This window comes from Somniosus microcephalus, chromosome 12 (assembly GCF_052327205.1).
Source record: "Somniosus microcephalus isolate GS21.2 chromosome 12, FLI_Smic_1.0, whole genome shotgun sequence".
In the NCBI taxonomy this organism is placed as follows: domain Eukaryota; kingdom Metazoa; phylum Chordata; class Chondrichthyes; order Squaliformes; family Somniosidae; genus Somniosus; species Somniosus microcephalus.
The window spans coordinates 212,675,058-212,693,710 of record NC_140998.1 but is presented as its reverse complement, the minus strand read 5'-3'; the positions used below and the strand labels follow the sequence as shown (position 1 = coordinate 212,693,710).

Below are 18,653 nucleotides of genomic sequence, written 5' to 3'. Positions count from 1 at the left end.
GGAGTGGGCTCGAGGGGCCGAATGGCCTACTCCTGCGCCTATCTTCTATGTTTCTATGTTTCTCCCGGGAGTCCTGGAACCGACTTAAAACCTTATTGCACGGGACTGCCACCCCACCCTGCCCCGCGCAACACCCTGCAGGCCAAGTCCCCAACAGACAAAGGGAAGGCTCAACTGGGTACAAAGTGGATGTGCAATCAGCTGGGCTGGCCAGCATCAAAGATGGCGCCCCCTGCTTCCACAACCTGGCCAGCTGAGGGCGAGTCCCCGCCCCCTGACCGTTGACACGCTGGCACAACCGACAAAGCCCCAAGTAAACCAGTTGATAAGAAAAATCTCACGAATTATTTATCTAATCAGTACCTAGTCTTCTTTCAGCCGGTAGTGATGTAAAATTATTTGGTGTTTTGATTTTGGTTTAATAAAATTCTCAGGCGTGACTCGGAAGTGGACCAGAAGGGCGCGAGAGACGGAGAAGCCGCCATGGAGAAACGTTCAACTTTTAAAACCTCCTTGAATTTCGCCTTTTTGAGGGGGTGTTGCGCGATTCCATGAGGAGAACTCCCCTTTAAATGCTGCATTCTGTCAAACCTGAAGTTTTGGCGGTGCAATTGTGATTTTTAAAAAAAAAGTTATTTTTACCCCCTCCACATACAAGTGGGTAGAAATATCTATCATCCACTTTTCTTTCCCCTTTAAATCATTCTCTCAAAATGCCCGAGATTAAACTCAAACATGTCGTGTCCTGCAGCAGTGAAGACCTGGTGAGTATATTTCCAATTGCAGTTCATGCCCAACTGTTCCAACTCTAAATGTTTCGCTTTTAATGTGTGCATCAGATATTTCCTCCTTTTAAATATATAGAATGCATGTGTTATCTGTGAGTTTTTTTACTTTTCAGGTGCTGTGTCGAGAGGGGGGCCTGTAGCTTTAAGGGGCAATATAATTTGTTTATTTCCTCGTATGGAAGTACTTTTAAGATGAGGAAAGAGCTCCTCCTGCTGGAGTGAGGCTAATTGGAGAGTGTGATGGGCCGAAGGGCCTCTGATCGAGGTGTCAGTCGCACCCTTCGCGTCTGAGGGCAAAGGTCGTGGGCTCGAGTCGCCCCACTCCAGAGATTTGAGCCCCCGTAATCCGGCCCGGTGTGCCAGTGCCGAGGGAGCGCCGCACTGTCGGAGGGGCGGTACTGAGGGAGCGTCGCACTGTCGGAGGGGCGGTACTGAGGGAGCGCCACACTGTCGGAGGGGCGGTACTGAGGGAGCGCCGCACTGTCGGAGGGGCGGTACTGAGGGAGCGCCGCACTGTCGGAGGGGCGGTTCTGAGGGAGCGCCGCACTGTCGGAGGGGCGGTACTGAGGGAGCGCCGCACTGTCGGAGGGGCGGTACTGAGGGAGCGCCGCACTGTCGGAGGGGCGGTACTGAGGGAGCGCCGCACTGTCGGAGGGGCGGTACTGAGGGAGCGCCGCACTGTCGGAGGGGCGGTACTGGGGGAGCGCCGCAGGGGCGGTACTGAGGGAGCGCCGCACTGTCGGAGGGGCGGTACTGGGGGAGCGCCGCAGGGGCGGTACTGAGGGAGCGCCGCACTGTCGGAGGTGCCGTCTTTCGGATGAGACGTTAAATCGAGGCTCCGTCTGCCCCTCGGGTGGATGTAAAAGAACCCACGGCCAGTATTGGAAGACGAGCAGGGGGGAGTTCTTCCCGGTGTCCTGGGACCAATATTTATCCCTCAACCAACATCACTAAAACAGATGATGTGGTCATTATCACATTGCTGTTTGTGGGAGCTTGCTGTGTGCAAATTGGCTGCCGCGTTTCCCACATTACGACAGCGACCGCACTTCAAAAAAAGTACTTCATTGGTTGTGAAGCGCTTTGGGATGTCCTGAGGTGGTGAAAGGTGCTGGAGAAATGGGAGGCTGTCTATAATATTGAAATTTTCCATTCAAATATATTTGGGGTTTTGGCCTGATAAACGCCAGCATTCTTTCTTAAAATTGTAGTTTATTTTATATATAGTAATGTTTAATGTATATAATTTTTAAGTGTACAAAATTATGTCTCTCGATCTTGAAAGCTCCAATTGACCCCCCAGCCTCCACTGCTTTTTGTTGGTGGGGGGTTCCAGATTTCCATTGCCCTTCGTGTGAAGAAGTGCTTCCTGATTTCGCTCCTGGTGTAATTTAAGGTTTCCCCGCACCAAACAACAACAATAACCACTTGCATTTATCCAGTGCCTTTAATGTAGTAAAACATCCCAAGGCGCTTCACAGGAGCGAATCTCAGGCAAAATTCGACACCGAGCCACATAAGGAGATATTAGGACGGGCGACCAAAAGCTTGGTCAAAGAGGTCGGTTTTAAGGAGGGTCTTAAAGGAGGAGAGAGAGGCGGAGAGGTTTAGGGAGGGAATTCCAGAGCTCGGGCCCAGGCGGCTGAAGGCACGGCCGCCAATGGTGGAGCGATGAAAATCGGGGATGAGCAGAGATCTCGGAGGGTTGTAGGGGGCTGGAGGAGGTTACAGAGATAGGGAGGGTTGTAGGGGCTGGAGGAGGTTACAGAAATAGGGAGGTTTGTAGGGGGCTGGAGGAGGTTACAGAGATAGGGAGGGTTGTAGGGGCTGGAGGAGGTTACAGAGATAGGGAGGGTTGTAGGGGCTGGAGGAGGTTACAGAGATAGGGAGGTTTGTAGGGGGCTGGAGGAGGTTACAGAGATAGGGAGGGTTGTAGGGGCTGGAGGAGGTTACAAAGATAGTGAGGGTTGTAGGGGCTGGAGGAGGTTACAAAGATAGTGAGGGTTGTAGGGGCTGGAGGAGGTTACAGAGATAGGGAGGGTTGTAGGGGGCTGGAGGAGGTTACAGAGATAGGGAGGGGTGTAGGGGCTGGAGGAGGTTACAGAGATAGGGAGGGTTGTAGGGGCTGGAGGAGGTTACAGAGATAGGGAGGGTTATAGAGGCTGGAGGAGGTTACAGAGATAGGGAGGGTTGTAGGGGCTGGAGGAGGTTACAGAGATAGGGAGGGTTGTCAGGGCTGGAGGAGGTTACAGAGATGGGGAGGGTTGTAGGGGCTGGAGGAGGTTACAGAGATAGGGAGGGTTGTCGGGGCTGGAGGAGGTTACAGAGATAGGGAGGGTTGTAGTGACTGGAGGAGGTTACAGAGATAGGGAGGGGGACGAGGAGGCCGTGGAGGAATTTGAAAACAAGGATGAGAATTTTAAAATCGAGACGTTTCTTAACAGGACAGATAGAAACTATTTCCCGATCGAATCCCTTTATCATCTTAAACACCTCGATTAGATCACCCATAATCTTCTAAACTCCAGGGAATACAAACCTCGTCTGTGCAGCCCATCCTCGTGATTTAACGCCTTTAAGCCTCGTATCATTCTGATGAATCTTTATATACCTGATCAGTAATCCATCCATTGATGCATTCAAAGACATGAATGTGGAGTGCACTTTTTTTTATTTTTTAAGTGTCACACTTTCTCCTGTAACACTTTCCCCGTGGATAGACTGGAGAAGCTGGGATTGTTCTCCTTAGAGCAGAGAAGGTTAAGAGGAGATTTGATCGAGGTGTTCAAAATCATGAGGGGTCTGGACAGAGTAGATAGAGAGAAACTGTTCCCATTGGCGGGAGGGTCGAGAACCAGAGGACACAGATTTAAGGTGATTGGCAGAAGAACCAAAGGCGACATGAGGAAAAACCTTTTCACGCAGCGAGTGGTTAGGACCTGGAATTCACGGCCTGAGAGGGCGGTGGAGGCAGATTCAACTGTGGCTTTCAAAAGGGAGTTGGATAAGTACCTGAAGGGAAAAAATTTGCAGGGCTACGGGGAAAGGGCGGGGGAGTGGGACTAGCTGAAGTGCTCTTGCAGAGAACCGGCATGGGCTCGATGGGCCGAATGGCCTCCTTCTGTGCTGTAACCATTCCCATAGAATCATAGAAATTTACAGCACAGAAGGAGGCCATTCGGCCCACCGTGTCCGTGCTGGCCCAATGAGCGATCCAGTCTAATCCCACTTTCCAGCTCTCGGTCCATGGCCCTGTAGGTTACGGCACTTCAAGGGCATATCCAAGAACTTTTTAAATGTGATGAGGGTTTCTGCCTCTCCCACCCTTTCAGGCAGTGAGTTCCAGACCCCCACCACCCTCTGGGTGAAAAAAGTTCCCCTCAACTCCCCTCTAATCCTTCCACCAATTACTTTCAATCTCTGCCCCCTGGTTATTGACCTCTCTGCTGGGGGAAATCCGTCCTTCCTATCCACTCTATCTAAGCCCCTCATCATTTTATACACCTCAATTAAATCTCCCCTCAGCCTCCTGTTGTTACAAAGCAATACAAGAGGCCCCTGCCTCAGCTCATCCACTGCTGAAAGCCTCATCCATGCCTTTGTTACCTCTAGACTTGACTATTCGAACGCCTTCTGGCCGTCCTCCCACATTCCACCCTCCGTAAACTTGAGGTCATCCAAAACTCTGCTGCCCCGTGTCCTACCTCGCACCAAGTCCCGTTCACCCATCACCCCCTGTGCTCGCTGACCTACATTGGCTCCTGGTTAAGCAACGCCTCGATTTCAAAATTCTCATCCTTGTTTTCAAATCCCTCCATGGCCTCCTCGCCCACCTCCCTATCTCTGTAACCTCCTACAACCCTCCCTATCTCTGTAACCTCCTCCAGCCCCTACAACCCTCCCTATCTCTGTAACCTCCTCCAGCCGCTACAACCCTCCCCTATCTCTGTAACCTCCTCCAGCCCCTACAACCCTCCCTATCTCTGTAACCTCCTCCAGCTGGTACAACCCTCCCTATCTCTGTAACCTCCTCCAGCCCCTACAACCCTCCCTATCTCTGTAACCTCCTCCAGCCCCTACAACCCTCCCTATCTCTGTAACCTCCTCCAGCCCCCTACAACCCTCCCTATCTCTGTAACCTCCTCCAGCCCCTACAACCCTCCCTATCTCTGTAACCTCCTCCAGCCGCTACAACCCTCCCTATCTCTGTAACCTCCTCCAGCCCCACATGCCCCGAGATCTCTGCACTCCTCTAATTCTGCCCCCTTCAGCATCGCTGAGTATAATTGCTCAACCATTGGTGGCCGTGCCTTCAGCTGCCTGGGCCCCGAGCTCTGGAATTCCCTCCCTAAACCTCTCCGCCTCGCTACCTCTCTTTCCCCCTTTAAGACCCTCTTTAAAACCGACCTCTTTGACCAAGTTTTGGGTCACCTGCCCTAATTTCTCCATATGTGGCTCGGTGTCGAAGTTTTTGTCTTTTAATACTCCTGTGCAGCATCTTGGGATCTTTTACTATGTTAAAGGCGCTTTATAAATACAAGTTGTTGTTGTTGTATTATCTGGAGTTTAGAAGAATGAGAGGTTCAAGATTCAAGATCATTTTATTGCCATATGTAACTAGTACAATGGAATGCTTACTCCCCACTCACTCCCACAATACAAGCATATAATATAAAAGCAAAAAGTAAAAACAAGTATAAATAAAAACAATAAGCAAATAAGCGGAAAGTATAGCAATAACAGTCCAAGTTGCAGGATATGATGAATAGTGCAAAAAAGCCTCAATTACCACTGGAAATAATAGTAATGTAATATGATAAATATATGGTAATATAAGTACAATATATATATTTACATAAACATATAACTAATATATGGGGCAGTGTGATTAGCAGTTCAGTCGGCGCACTGCCTGTGGATAGAAACTGTTCTTAAACCTGCTGGTCCTGGTTCGGATGCTGCGGTACCGACATCCGGACCGCAGGAGGGAGAACAGTTTGTGCCCAGGGTGATTGGGGTCCTGGATGATGGAGCGGGCCTTGTTCCGGCACCTGGTCTGGAAGATCACCTCGATGGACGGAAGTGCGCAACCGATGGCCTTTTCTGCCGTATTCACAACTCTCTGGATGGCTTTCTTGTTCTGTGCAGTGGTGTTACCATACCACACATTGACACCACTCCTCAGGACACTCTCTATGGTGCCGCGGTAAAAGTTCACAAGCCACTGTGTGCTTATGCCGCATTTCCTCAGGCACCGTAGAGGGTAGAGGCGCTGGTGTGCCTTCTTCAGCATAGCCTCAGTGTTATGGTTCCAGGCCAGGTCATCAGAGACCTGCAGTCCCAGGAATTGGAAGCAACTGACGACTTCTACTGGTGTCCCGTCTATGCTGATGGGGCGATGGTTCCCTCGGTGGCTTCTGAAGTCCACGATGAGCTCCTTAGTCTTGCCATCTCATTGAAGCATATAAAATTCTTGGGTTGGACCGGGTAGACGCAGGGAGGATGTTTCCCCTGGCTGGAGAGCCTAGAACCAGGGGTCACAGTCTCACAATGAGGGCTCGGCCATTTAGCACAGAGATGAGGAGGAATTTTGAAATCTAGATAAATCAAGGGATATGGGGATCGGGCGGGAAGGTGGAGTTGAGATGGATGATCAGCCATGATCTCATTGAATGGCGGAGCAGGCTCGAGGGGCCGAATGGGCTGCTCCTGATCCTATGTTCTCACGTCCTAAACACAAAATTAAATAGAAACATAGAAGATAGGAGCAGGAGTAGGCCATTTGGCCCCTCGAGCCTGCTCCGCCATTCAATGAGATCATGGCTGATCATCCAAATTCAGTACCCTGTCCCTGCCTTCTCCCCATATCCCTTGATCCCTTTAGTCTTAAGAAATATATCTAACTCCTCCTTGAATATATTTAATGAATTGGCCTCTACTGCCTTCTGTGGTAGAAAATTCCACAGGTTCACCACTCTCTGGGTAAAGAAATTCCTCCTCATCTCTGTCCTAAATGGCTTGCCCCTTATCCTTAGACTGTGACCCCTGGTTCTGGACTCCCCGCCATCGGGAACATCCTTCCTGCATCCAGTCTGTCTAGTCCTGTTTAGAATTTTATAAGTTTCAATGCGATCCCCTCTCATTCTTCTAAACTCTAGCGAATATAAGCCCAATCGACCCAATCTCTCCTCCTACGTCACTCCTGCCATCCCAGGTATCAATCTGGTGAATCTTCGCAACTCCCTCCATGGCAAGAACATCCTTCCTCAGATAAGGTGACCAAAACTGCACACAATACTCAAGGTGTGGTCTCACCAAGGCCCTGTACAACTGCAGCAAGACATCCTTGCTCCTGTACTCGAATCCTCTCACTATGAAGGCCAACATACCATTTGCCTTCTTAACCGCCTGCTGCACCTGCATGCTTACCTTCAGCGACTGGTGCACAGGGACACCCAGGTCTCGTTGCACTTCCCCTTCTCCCAATCTAGTGCCGTTCAGATAATCTGTCTTCCTGTTTTTGCCACCAAAGTGGATAACCTTGCATTTATCCACATTGGGCAGATGCAGTATAATCACCCAACCTGTCCAAATCATACTGGAGTTTCTCAGCATCCTCCTCACAGCACACACGCCCACCCAGCTTTGTGTCATCTGCAAACTTGGAGATATTACATCTAGTTCCCTCGTCTAGATCATTAATATATATTGTGAATAACCGGGGTCCAAGGACCAATCCCTGCGGTACCCCACTAGTCACTGCTTCCCACTCGGAAAAAGCCATTTATTGCCTCGTGACCGTAAAGCAAGGCTGGCTTGTGTGCTGTCCCGCTCTGACACCCCCCTGCGTGATATTGGGAGACGTGACAGAGGGGAGCGTATGATGGTCAGTTAGTTCTAGTTTCAGGCCGGGCAGTGCTGAGAACGAGCCGTTGATTCGTGCAGTTGCGCGCCTGCTGATTTCATCGGTGCTGATGCAGATCGTGTAGTGAAGGTGTATTGTGGGGGGGGGGGGGCCCAGTGAACATAACATAAATAGGAGCAGGAGTAGGCCATACGCCCTCCCCCACGAGCCTGCTCAGCCATTCAATAAGATCAGGGCTGATCTACCTCATCTCCACTTTCCCGCCCGATCCCCATATCCCTTGATTCCCCTCGAGTCTAAAAATCTCTCGATCTCGGCCTTGAATATACTCAACAACTGAGCCCCCACAGACCTCTGGGGTAGAGAATTCCAAAGATTAACCGCCCTCTGAGTGAAGAAATTCCTCCTCATCTCAGTCCTCAATGGCCGAGCCCTTATCCTGAGACTGTGCCCCCTGGTTCTAGATTCTCCAGCCAGGGGGAAACAACCTCCCTGCATCCACCCTGTCAAGTCCCTGTAAGAATTTTATGTTTCAATGAGATCACCTCTCATTCTTCTAAACTCTAGAGAATATCAGCCTCGTCTACTCAATCTCTCCTCATGGGACAATCCCCCCCATCCCAGGAACCAGTCTGGTGAACCTTCGTTGCACTCCCTCTATGGCAAGTATATCCTTCCCTAGGTAAGGAGACCAAAACTGTCCATAAAGCACAAGGGTGGGTGTGTGACATTTTCAGACTGATTTACACGCTGCAAAACGTGCATCAGGACAGTTCTTAGAATGATACAGCGCAGAAGGAGGCCATTCGGCCCATCGTGCCTGTGCCGGCTCTTTGAAAGAGCTCGCCAATTAGCCCCACTTCCCCCTGGGCCCTGGTGAGACCACACCTGGAGCACTGTGTGCAGTTTTGGTCTCCTTACCTAAGAAAGGATATACTTGCCATAGAGGGAGTGCAGCGAAGGTTCACCAGACTGATTCCTGGGATGGCAGAACTGTCTTATGAGGAGAGATTGGGTCGACTAGGCCTGTATTCACTAGAGTTTAGAAGAATGAGAGGGGATCTCATTGAAACGTATAAAATTCTGACAGGGCTAGACAGACTGGATGCAGGGAGGATGTTTCCCCTGGCTTTGGGGGGGGGGGGTTCTAGAACGAGGGGCCACAGTCTCAGGATATGGGGTAGGACATTTAGGGCTGAGATGAGGAGAAATGTCTTCACTCAGAGGATGGTGAACCTGTGGAATTATCTACCACAGAAGGCTGTGGAGGCCAAGTCACTGATTATATTTAAGAAGGAGATCGATAGATTTCTAGACACAGAAGGCATCAAGGGGTATGGGGAGAGAGCAGGACTATGGTATTGAGAGAGAGGATCAGCCATGATCATATTGAATGGCGGAACAGGCTCGAATGGCCGACGACTCGTATTTTTCTATGTTTGTTCTCATCTCGACCTCCCGGTTCTTTGGCCGGTTATCTTAAACAATCTGCGTCCGGCACCGGGAGCCAATCGTAGGTCGACGAGCAGCCGGGGCGAACGGGACTTGGTGCGAGCGAGGGTATGGGGCAGCAGAGTTTTGGGTGGGCTCGGAGGCCTTTGGGGAACTGTTCGAGCGCCGAGGTGACGCAGGCCACACCTGCGGTCTTGCGGAGGCTGACTTTCTTTGCGTTTTGCTTTGACCCAGACTCACAAGGTGGATAACCTGTTGAAGCCGGACACCTACAGGAAGTGGAAATGCGGTCACCCCGGCGAGAAGCAGGCGTCCGTCATCCTGCAGGTAATCTCCGCGACTTGAGCCTTTTCTGACTGCCTCTGCTGTGTTTTTTATTTATTCGTTCCTCTGATGTGGGCGTCGCTGGCAAGGCTGGTGTTTATTGCCCATCCCTAGTTGCCCTTGAGAAGGTGGTGGTGAGCCGCCGCCTTGAACCGCTGCAGTCCGTGTGGTGAAGGTGCTCCCACAGTGCTGTTAGGGAGGGAGTTCCAGGATTTTGACCCAGCGACGATGAAGGAACGGCCGATATATCTCCAAGTCAGGATGGTGTGTGACTTGAAGGTGATGGTGTTCCCACAGTGTTGACTTTGTCGTAGTGGTTTCAGAGGGGCGGTTAAGAGTCAACCACATTGCTGTGGGTCTGGAGTCGCATATCGGCCAGACCGGGTAAAGGCGGCAGATTTCCTTCCCGAAAGGACATCAGTGAACCAGATGGGTTTTTACGACAATCCGATAATTTCATGGTCACCATTACTGATAGCTTTTTATTCTAGATTTATTTAATGAACTGAATGGGATTTGAACCCTTGTCTCTGGATCATTAGTCCAGGTCTCTGGATTACTAGAGACGCGTCTGTTCTTACGATGCCACCTTCCATACCAGTGCTTCCGACATGTCTTCCTTTTTCCTCAACCGAGGATTCCCCTCTACTGTGGTTGACACGGCCCTTGACCGTGTCCGTTCTAGCTCCTGCACTTCTGCCCTCACCCCTGCCCCTCCCTCCTGGAACCATGATAGGGTTCCCCTTGTCCTCACCTTTCACCCCACCAGCCTCCACATTTAACGGAACATTTTCCGCCACCTCCAACGTGATCCCACAAACCAAACGCATCTTTCCCTCCCCTCCCCTCTCAGCATTCCATAGGGACCGTGTGGTAAACCACTGTTTGTATTCCACTGTGTACATGCCTGGACATGCCTCGGCTGACTCCTCCCACAAGTCCTAGTATAAAGGTGACTGCTCCCCAGCCCCCTTTGTATTCTGGACCGGTCGACCAAAGGGAGATGGACCGGATGGTAGATCAAAATGCGTTGCAGGCCACTTTCCCATATCTGGACAATGTGACCATCTGCGGCCGTGACTTGCAGGACCATGACGCAAACCTCGAAAAATTCCTCCGCACCGCCCAACTCCTGAGCCTGACATATAACAAGGAGAAGTGCATATTCCGCACAAACCGCCTCGCCATCCTTGGCTGTGTTGTGGAACACGGAGTCATCGGCCCCGACCCCGACCGGATGCGTCCCCTTATGGAACTCCCACTGCCTCAAGGCCCTGAAGAGGTGCCTAGGGTTTTTCTCCTATTACGCCCAGTGGGTCCCCTACTATGCGGACAAGGCCCATCCGCTGATCAAGTCCACCTCTTTTCCCTTGACGGCAGAGGCCCGCTTAGCCTTCCACCGTATCAAGGAAGACATTGCCAAAGCCACCATGCACGCAGTGGACGAATCCATCCCCTTCCAGGTGGAAAGCGATGCGTCCGACTTTGCCCTGGCCGCTACCCTCAATCAGGCGGGGAGACCCGTGGCCTTCTTTTCACGAACCCTCCAAGGCCCGGAGACCAGACACTCCGCTGTTGAGAAGGAGGCCCAGGCGATTGTGGAGGCTGTGCGTCATTGGAGGCACTACCTGGCCGGAAAACGATTTACCCTGCTCACTGACCAACGTTCAGTTGCTTTCATGTTTAACAACAAGCAGAGGGGCAAAATCAAAAATGACAAGATCTTGAGGTGGAGAATCGAACTTTCCACCTACAATTACGAGATCTTGTACCGGCCCGGGAAGCTCAATGAACCCCCGGATGCGCTATCGCGTGGCACCTGCGCCAGCGTGCAGATCGATAGACTGCGGGCCCTCCACAATGACCTTTGCCACCCGGGGGTCACCAGGTTCTTCCACTTCATCAAGGCCCGCAACCTGCCTTACTCTATTGAGGAGGTCAGGACCATGACCAGGAACTGCCAAGTCTGCGCTGAGTGCAAACCGCACTTTTATAGACCAGACAGAGCCCACCTGATAAAAGCCACTCGCCCCTTCGAGCGCCTGAGCGTTGATTTTAAAGGGCCTCTCCCCTCCGACCGCAATGTGTACTTCCTCAATATTATTGATGAGTACTCCCGTTTCCCGTTCGCCATCCCCTGCCCGGACATGACCAGTGCCACGGTCATTAAATGTCTGAACGACCTCTTCACCCTGTTCGGTTTCCCCAGCTATATCCATAGCGACCGGGGCTCATCGTTTATGAGCGACGAACTCCGTCAGTACCTGCTAACTAGGGGTATTGCCACAAGCAGGACCACCAGTTACAACCCCCGGGGGAACGGACAGGTGGAAAGAGAAAATGCGACAGTTTGGAAAGCCGCCCTGCTAGCCTTAAAGTCTAGGGGCCTTCCAACCTCCCGCTGGCAGGATGTGCTCCCCGATGCGCTCCACTCTATTCGGTCACTGCTCTGCACTGCCACTAACGCCACCCCTCATGAGAAAATGTTTGTCTTCCCAAGGAAGTCCACATCGGGGACATCGCTACCCGCCATGGCTGACGTCCCCAGGGCCGGTCCTACTGAGAAGACACGTGAGGACCCATAAAACGGACCCCCTGGTCGAGAGGGTCGACCTCCTCCACGCCAACCCCCAGTATGCTTACATTGCATACCCGGACGGGCGGGAGGACACAGTCTCCATAAGAGACCTTGCACCCTCGGGGGCCGCAGTAACCCACTACCACCCCCCCCCCCCCCCCCCCACGATCCGATATCCAGCCCCAGCAGACGGCAGGCCTGGGCCCCGCGACCCGCTCGACATCTACGAGGACGACACGCCTGTGCCACAGCCTACGCGGGACTCGACGCCGGAAGCTCCACTACCCCTGCCGTCGCCACGCCGATCACAGCGGCAGACAAGACCTCCGGAGAGACTCCAATACACTAACTTTTAATACACTTCACCCCGCCGGACTCAATTTTAAACAAGGGGTGAATGTGGTAAACCACTGTTTGTATTCCACTGTGTACATGCCTCGGCTGACTCCTCCCACAAGTCCTAGTATAAAGGTGACTTCTCCCCAGCCCCCTTTGTATTCTGGACCGGTCGACCACTCGAGGCAGACCTTCGTTCTTTTGTTAATAAAAGCCTTTAGTTACTCTCTTAACTCTCAGTCTTTTATGAGTAATTGAAAGCGCATCAGACCGCTCCCTCCGCGACACCCTGGTCCACTCCTCTATCACCCCCAGCACCCCTTCCCCTTCGCCCGGCACCTTCCCGTGCAAGCGCAGGAGATGCAACACCTGCCCTTTTACCTCCTCCCTTCCCACTGTCCAGGGCCCCAAACACCCCTTCCAGGTGAAACAGCGATTTACTTGTACTTCGTGCAATCTAGTATACTGTATTCGCTGCTCACGATGCGGTCTCCTCTACATTGGGGAGACCAAACGCAGATTGGGCGACCGCTTTGCGGAACACCTCCGTTCAGTCTGTAAGGGGGACCCCGAGCTTCCGGTCTCCTGTCACTTTAATTCACCGCTCCACTCCCACTCGGACCTCTCCGTCCTCGGCCTCTTACATTGTTCCAGTGAAGCTCAGCGTAAGCTCGAGGAACAGCACCTCATCTTTCGATTCGGCACTTTACAGTCTTCCGGACTCGACATAAAGTTCAACAATTTCAGATCATAACCCCTGCCCCCATTTTTCATGCTGTATTATTTTGCCATTCCCATTTGCAACATTTTATCTTTCCTGCCTCTTACAAAAGCACAGAATGTTCCTTCAATTCCTCCCACCACCCCCCTCCGTCTGCACTTGCTTAATATCTGTTCCATCTCCAGCTTTTTCCAGTTCTGATGAAGGGTCCCAGACCTGAAACGTTAACTCTGTTTCTCTCTCCACGGATGCTGCCTGGCCTGCTGAGTATTTCCAGTGTTTTTCTGTTGTTATCTCTGGATTACCAGTCCGGCAACATTACCACTGGGGGTATCCGTGGTCCCAATACTGAGGTGAGGGAGCGAGGGAAGTGGTCTAGTGTCACCTGGAACCCCCTCCCCCTGACAATGAAATTATCGGATTGTCGTTAAAAACCCATCTGGTTCACTGATGTCCTTTCGGGAAGGAAATCTGCTGCCCTTACCCGGTCTGGCCGATATGCAACTCCAGACCCACAGCAATGTGGTTGACTCTTAATACGTTAGTCGCCTCGCTACCAAGCGAGACCGAGGTGAGGGAGCGAGGGAAGTGGTCTAGAGTCACCTGTCTCTGTCTCTCGCTTTCTCTCTCTCTCTCTCCGACCCCGCTTGCTCTCTCGCGCTCTCTGTCGCGTTGTGGCTTCACCCTGAACCCTGATCTCTTTTCCCCCCTGCAGTTCGAGAAGGCCGAACAGATCCACAGTATCGATATTGGGAATGAGGGATCTGCGTTCGTGGAGGTGCTTGTGGGAAATTCCACATCGGCCTGCGAACAGGATTTTGAGGTGAGCGCTGCTGTGAAATTGTTAGCCCAGTTGCTCGTTTTACCGATGTGGCCGGTGAATGAGGAGGACCCTGAATCGTAGATCAGCTCCGGATCAGTGGACTGAGCGCCTGAGAGCAGAGAAGGTTAAGGGGAAATCTGTGGCCCCTCTGGTTACCGACCCTCCTGCCACTGGAACAAGCTTCTCCTGATTCACGCTCTCAACGCCCCCTGATAATTTTGAACACCTCTGTTTAATCTCCCATTAACCGTCTAATTTTTTGGCCTCTGTGTTTCGATGTGTCTTTGCTCAGCGTGGAGCATAAGCTTTTCAAGTTGGGAGGGCAGAAGGAAGAACGAGATCTCCCGCCTTTGAGAGTGTGCTACAAGCTTTTTATTCTTTCTAATTTGTTTTTATGGGACGTGGGCGTCGCTGGCAAAGCCAGCATTTATTACCCATCCCTAATTGCCCCTTGAGAAGGTGGTGGTGAGCCGCCTTCTTGAACCGCTGCAGTCCGTGTGGTGAAGGTGCTCCCACAGTGCTGTTAGGGAGGGAGTTCCAGGATTTTGACCCAGCGACGATGAAGGATCGACCGATATATCTCCAAGTCAGGATGGTGTGTGACTTGGAGGGGAACTTGGAGGTGGTGGTGTTCCCATGCGCCTGCTGCCCTTGTCCTTCTAGGTGGAAGAGGTGGCGGGTTTGGGAGGTGCTGCCGAAGAAGCCTTGGCGAGTTGCTGCAGTGCATCTTGTAGATGGTACACACTGCAGCCACGGTGCGCCGGTGGTGGAGGGAGTGACTGTTTGTTTAAGGTGGTGGATGGGGTGCTAATCAAGCGGGCTGCTTTGTCCTGGATGGTGTCGAGCTTCTTGAGTGTTGTTGGAGCTGCACTCATCCAGGCAAGTGGAGAGTATTCCATCACACTCCTGACTTGTGCCTTGTAGATGGTGGAAAGGTTTTGGGGAGTCAGGAGGTGAGACACTGTCAGAGGGGCAGTACTGAGTGAGCGCCGCACTGTCGGAGGGGCAGTACTGAGGTAGCGCTGCACTGTCGGAGGGGCAGTACTGAGGTAGCGCTGCACTGTCGGAGGGGCAGTACTGAGTGAGCGCCGCACTGTCGGAGGGGCAGTACTGAGGTAGCGCTGCACTGTCGGAGGGGCAGTACTGAGGTAGCGCTGCACTGTCGGAGGGGCAGTACTGAGTGAGCGCCGCACTGTCGGAGGGGCAGTACTGAGTGAGCGCCGCACTGTCGGAGGGGCAGTACTGAGGTAGCGCTGCACTGTCGGAGGGGCAGTACTGAGGTAGCGCTGCACTGTCGGAGGGGCAGTACTGAGTGAGCGCCGCACTGTCGGAGGGGCAGTACTGAGGTAGCGCTGCACTGTCGGAGGGGCAGTACTGAGGTAGCGCTGCACTGTCGGAGGGGCAGTACTGAGGTAGCGCTGCACTGTCGGAGGTGCCGTCTTTCAGATGAGACATTATACCGAAGCCCTGTCTACTCAAGTGGACGTAAAAATTTCCGCGGCCACTATTTGGAAGAAGAGCAGGGGGAGTGCTCTTCCTCCTCACCCCCTCTCCCTATCTCTGTAACCCCCTCCAGCTCTACAACCCTCTGAGATCTCTGCGCTCTTCCAATTCCGGCCTCTTGCGCATCCCCTGATTTCCATCGCTCCACCATTGGCGGCCGAGCTCTGGAATTCCGCCTCTCTCTCTTTTAAGACACTCCTTAAAACCGACCTCTTTGACCAAGCTTTTGGTCACCTGTCCTGAGGGGAAGTGCAACGAGACCTGGGTGTCCTTGTGCACCAGTCGCTGAAGGTAAGCATGCAGGTGCAGCAGGCGGTTAAGAAGGCAAATGGTATGTTGGCCTTCGTAGCGAGAGGGTTTGAGTACAGGAACAAGGATGTCTTGCTGCAGTTGTACAGGGCCTTGGTGAGACCACATCTGGAGTATTGTGTGCAGTTTTGGTCGCCTTATCTGAGGAAGGATGTTCTTGCCATGGAGAGTGCAGCGAAGATTCACCAGACTGATACCTGGGATGGCAGGAATGACGTATGAGGAGAGATTGGGTCGATTGGGCTTATACTCGCTGGAGTTTAAAAGATTGAGCGGGGATCTCATTGAAACTTATAAAATTCTAACCGGACTGGACAGACTCGATGCAGGAAGGATGTTCCCGATGGCGGGGGAGTCCAGAACCAGGGGTCACAGTCTAAAGATAAGGGGTAAGCCATTTAGGACTGAGATGAGGAGGAATTTCTTCACCCAGAGAGTGGTGAACCTGTGGAATTCTCTACCACAGAAGGCAGTTGAGGCCAATTCATTAAATATATTCAAGAAGGAGTTGGATATATTTCTTAAGGCTAAAGGGATCAAGGGATATGGGGAGAAAGCAGGGACAGGGTACTGAATTTGGATGATCAGCCATGATCGCATTGAATGGCGGAGCAGGCTCGAGGGGCTGAATGGCCGACTCCTGCTCCCATCTTCTATGTTTAAGTAATATCTCCTTATGTGGCTCGGGGTCAGATTTTGTCTTGATTTACGCTCCTGTGACGCGCCTCAAGACGTTTTACTACGTTAATGGAGCAGGATAAGAGAGTCTTTTTTCCTAATACCCAGCTTGGTGCAAAATGACCACAGTAATGCCTTTATTGCAATCTCTTCGTCCACCCTGGCCCTGTCGTGATTTAAATCTCTCTCTCTCTCTCTCTCTTTCACAGGTCCTACTCGTCTCCTCCTTCTTCATGTCTCCGACGGAGAGTCGAAGTGGTACCACGCTGAACAGAGTTCGCATGTTCGGGCCCGACAAGCTCGCCAAAGCCGCCTTGAACAAAAAATGGGACCGTGTGAAAGTGGTCTGTACCCAGCCCTACAACAAGGCGAGTGTTGCCTGGGCCGTTTTGAATCTGTTGGGGGTCGTTTCGGCATTCCTGCCGGGAATGGGGATGAGTTGTTGCCTTTTTATCTTGGGACCAGGAGGCCCATTCAGCCCCTCGAGCCTGTTACACAGGAACAGGAGGAGGCCCGTTCAGCCCCTCGAGCCTGTTACACAGGAACAGGGGGAGGCCCATTCAGCCCCTCGAGCCTGTTACACAGGAACAGGGGGAGGCCCATTCAGCCCCTCGAGCCTGTTACACAGGAACAGGAGGAGGCCCATTCAGCCCCTCGAGCCTGTTACACAGGAACAGGAGGAGGCCCATTCAGCCCCTCGAGCCTGTTACACAGGAACAGGAGGAGGCCCATTCAGCCCCTCGAGCCTGTTACACAGGAACAGGAGGAGGCCCATTCAGCCCCTCAAGCCTGTTACACAGGAACAGGAGGAGGCCCATTCAGCCCCTCGAGCCTGTTACACAGGAACAGGAGGAGGCCCATTCAGCCCCTCGAGCCTGTTACACAGGAACAGGAGGAGGCCCATTCAGCCCCTCGAGCCTGTTACACAGGAACAGGAGGAGGCCCATTCAGCCCCTCGAGCCTGTTACACAGGAACAGGAGGAGGCCCATTCAGCCCCTCGAGCCTGTTACACAGGAACAGGAGGAGGCCCACTCAGCCCCTCGAGCCTGTTACACAGGAACAGGAGGAGGCCCGTTCAGCCCCTCGAGCCTGTTACACAGGAACAGGAGGAGGACCATTCAGCCCCTCGAGCCTGTTACACAGGAACAGGAGGAGGCCCGTTCAGCCCCCTCGAGTCTGTTACACAGGAACAGGAGGAGGCCCATTCAGTCCCTCGAGCCTGTTACACAGGAACAGGAGGAGGCCCATTGAGCCCCTCGAGCCTGTTCCACAGGAACAGGAGGAGGCCCATTGAGCCCCTCGAGCCTGTTCCACAGGAACAGGAGGAGGCCCATTCAGCCCCTCGAGCCTGTTACACAGGAACAGGAGGAGGCCCATTCAGCCCCTCGAGTCTGTTACACAGGAACAGGAGGAGGACCATTCAGCCCCTCGAGCCTGTTACACAGGAACAGGAGGAGGCCCGTTCAGCCCCCTCGAGTCTGTTACACAGGAACAGGAGGAGGCCCATTCAGTCCCTCGAGCCTGTTACACAGGAACAGGAGGAGGCCCACTCAGTCCCTCGAGCCTGTTACACAGGAACAGGAGGAGGCCCATTCAGCCCCTCGAGCCTGTTCCACCAGTCAGTCAGATCAGGGCTCAGGGCTGATCTGTATCTTAACTCCATCCACCTGCCTTGGTTCCGTAACCCTTAATACCCTTACCCAACACAAATCGATCAATCTCAGTCTTGAAATTGACCCCCAGCCTCAGCTTTTTGGGGGAGAGAGTTCCAGATTTCCACCACCCTTTGTGTGAAGAAGTGCTTCTTGACAGCACCCCTGAACGGCCTGGCTCTAATTTTAAAGTTCTGCCCCCTTGTTCTACCCTGTCTAATCCTTCAATCATCTCAAACACCTCGATTTAGATCACCCCTTAATCTACTAAACTCGAGGGAACACAAGCCTAGTCTGGGCCAGCCTGTCCTCGTGATTTAACCCTTTCAGCCCCCGGGGTATCATTCTGGGGAATCTGCGCTGCTCTCCCTCCGAGGCCACGATATCCTTCCTGAGGTGCGGGACCCAGAACTGAACGCAGTCACTCCAGCCTGGGTCTGATCAGAGATTCGTGCAACTAATGTACCTGAGCGCTTCTGACCAGGACTCGGGACCCAACTTTGCGGAGTCTCTCCTAAGGTGGCTTGTATAGGATCATAGCCGTCTTCTCTCTTCCCTCCCCCTCCTGAAGGTGTTAAATAATGTTCTGCCGTCACCGGCAGCTTCCCCTGTATTTCTTCCGC

The 18,653-nt window shown here is 52.6% G+C and overlaps 1 protein-coding gene across 3 annotated transcripts in view; it reads left to right on the top strand.

The window, feature by feature from the left end:
* Nucleotides 1–302: 302 nt before the first annotated feature.
* xrcc1 (X-ray repair complementing 1) overlaps nt 303–18,653 on the top strand; it is a 79,323-nt gene continuing 60,972 nt past the window's right edge. The window contains exons 1-4 of one of the 3 annotated variants that reach the window (XM_086004018.1): nt 303–764; nt 9,340–9,432; nt 13,780–13,887; nt 16,587–16,745. In XM_086004018.1, coding sequence (XP_085860144.1) covers nt 714–764; nt 9,340–9,432; nt 13,780–13,887; nt 16,587–16,745 — 411 coding nt within the window. In that variant the 5' untranslated portion in view covers nt 303–713. The remainder of the gene's footprint in view (nt 765–9,339; nt 9,433–13,779; nt 13,888–16,586; nt 16,746–18,653) is intronic. The other 2 variants (XM_086004017.1, XM_086004016.1) reach the window with 2 other exon arrangements.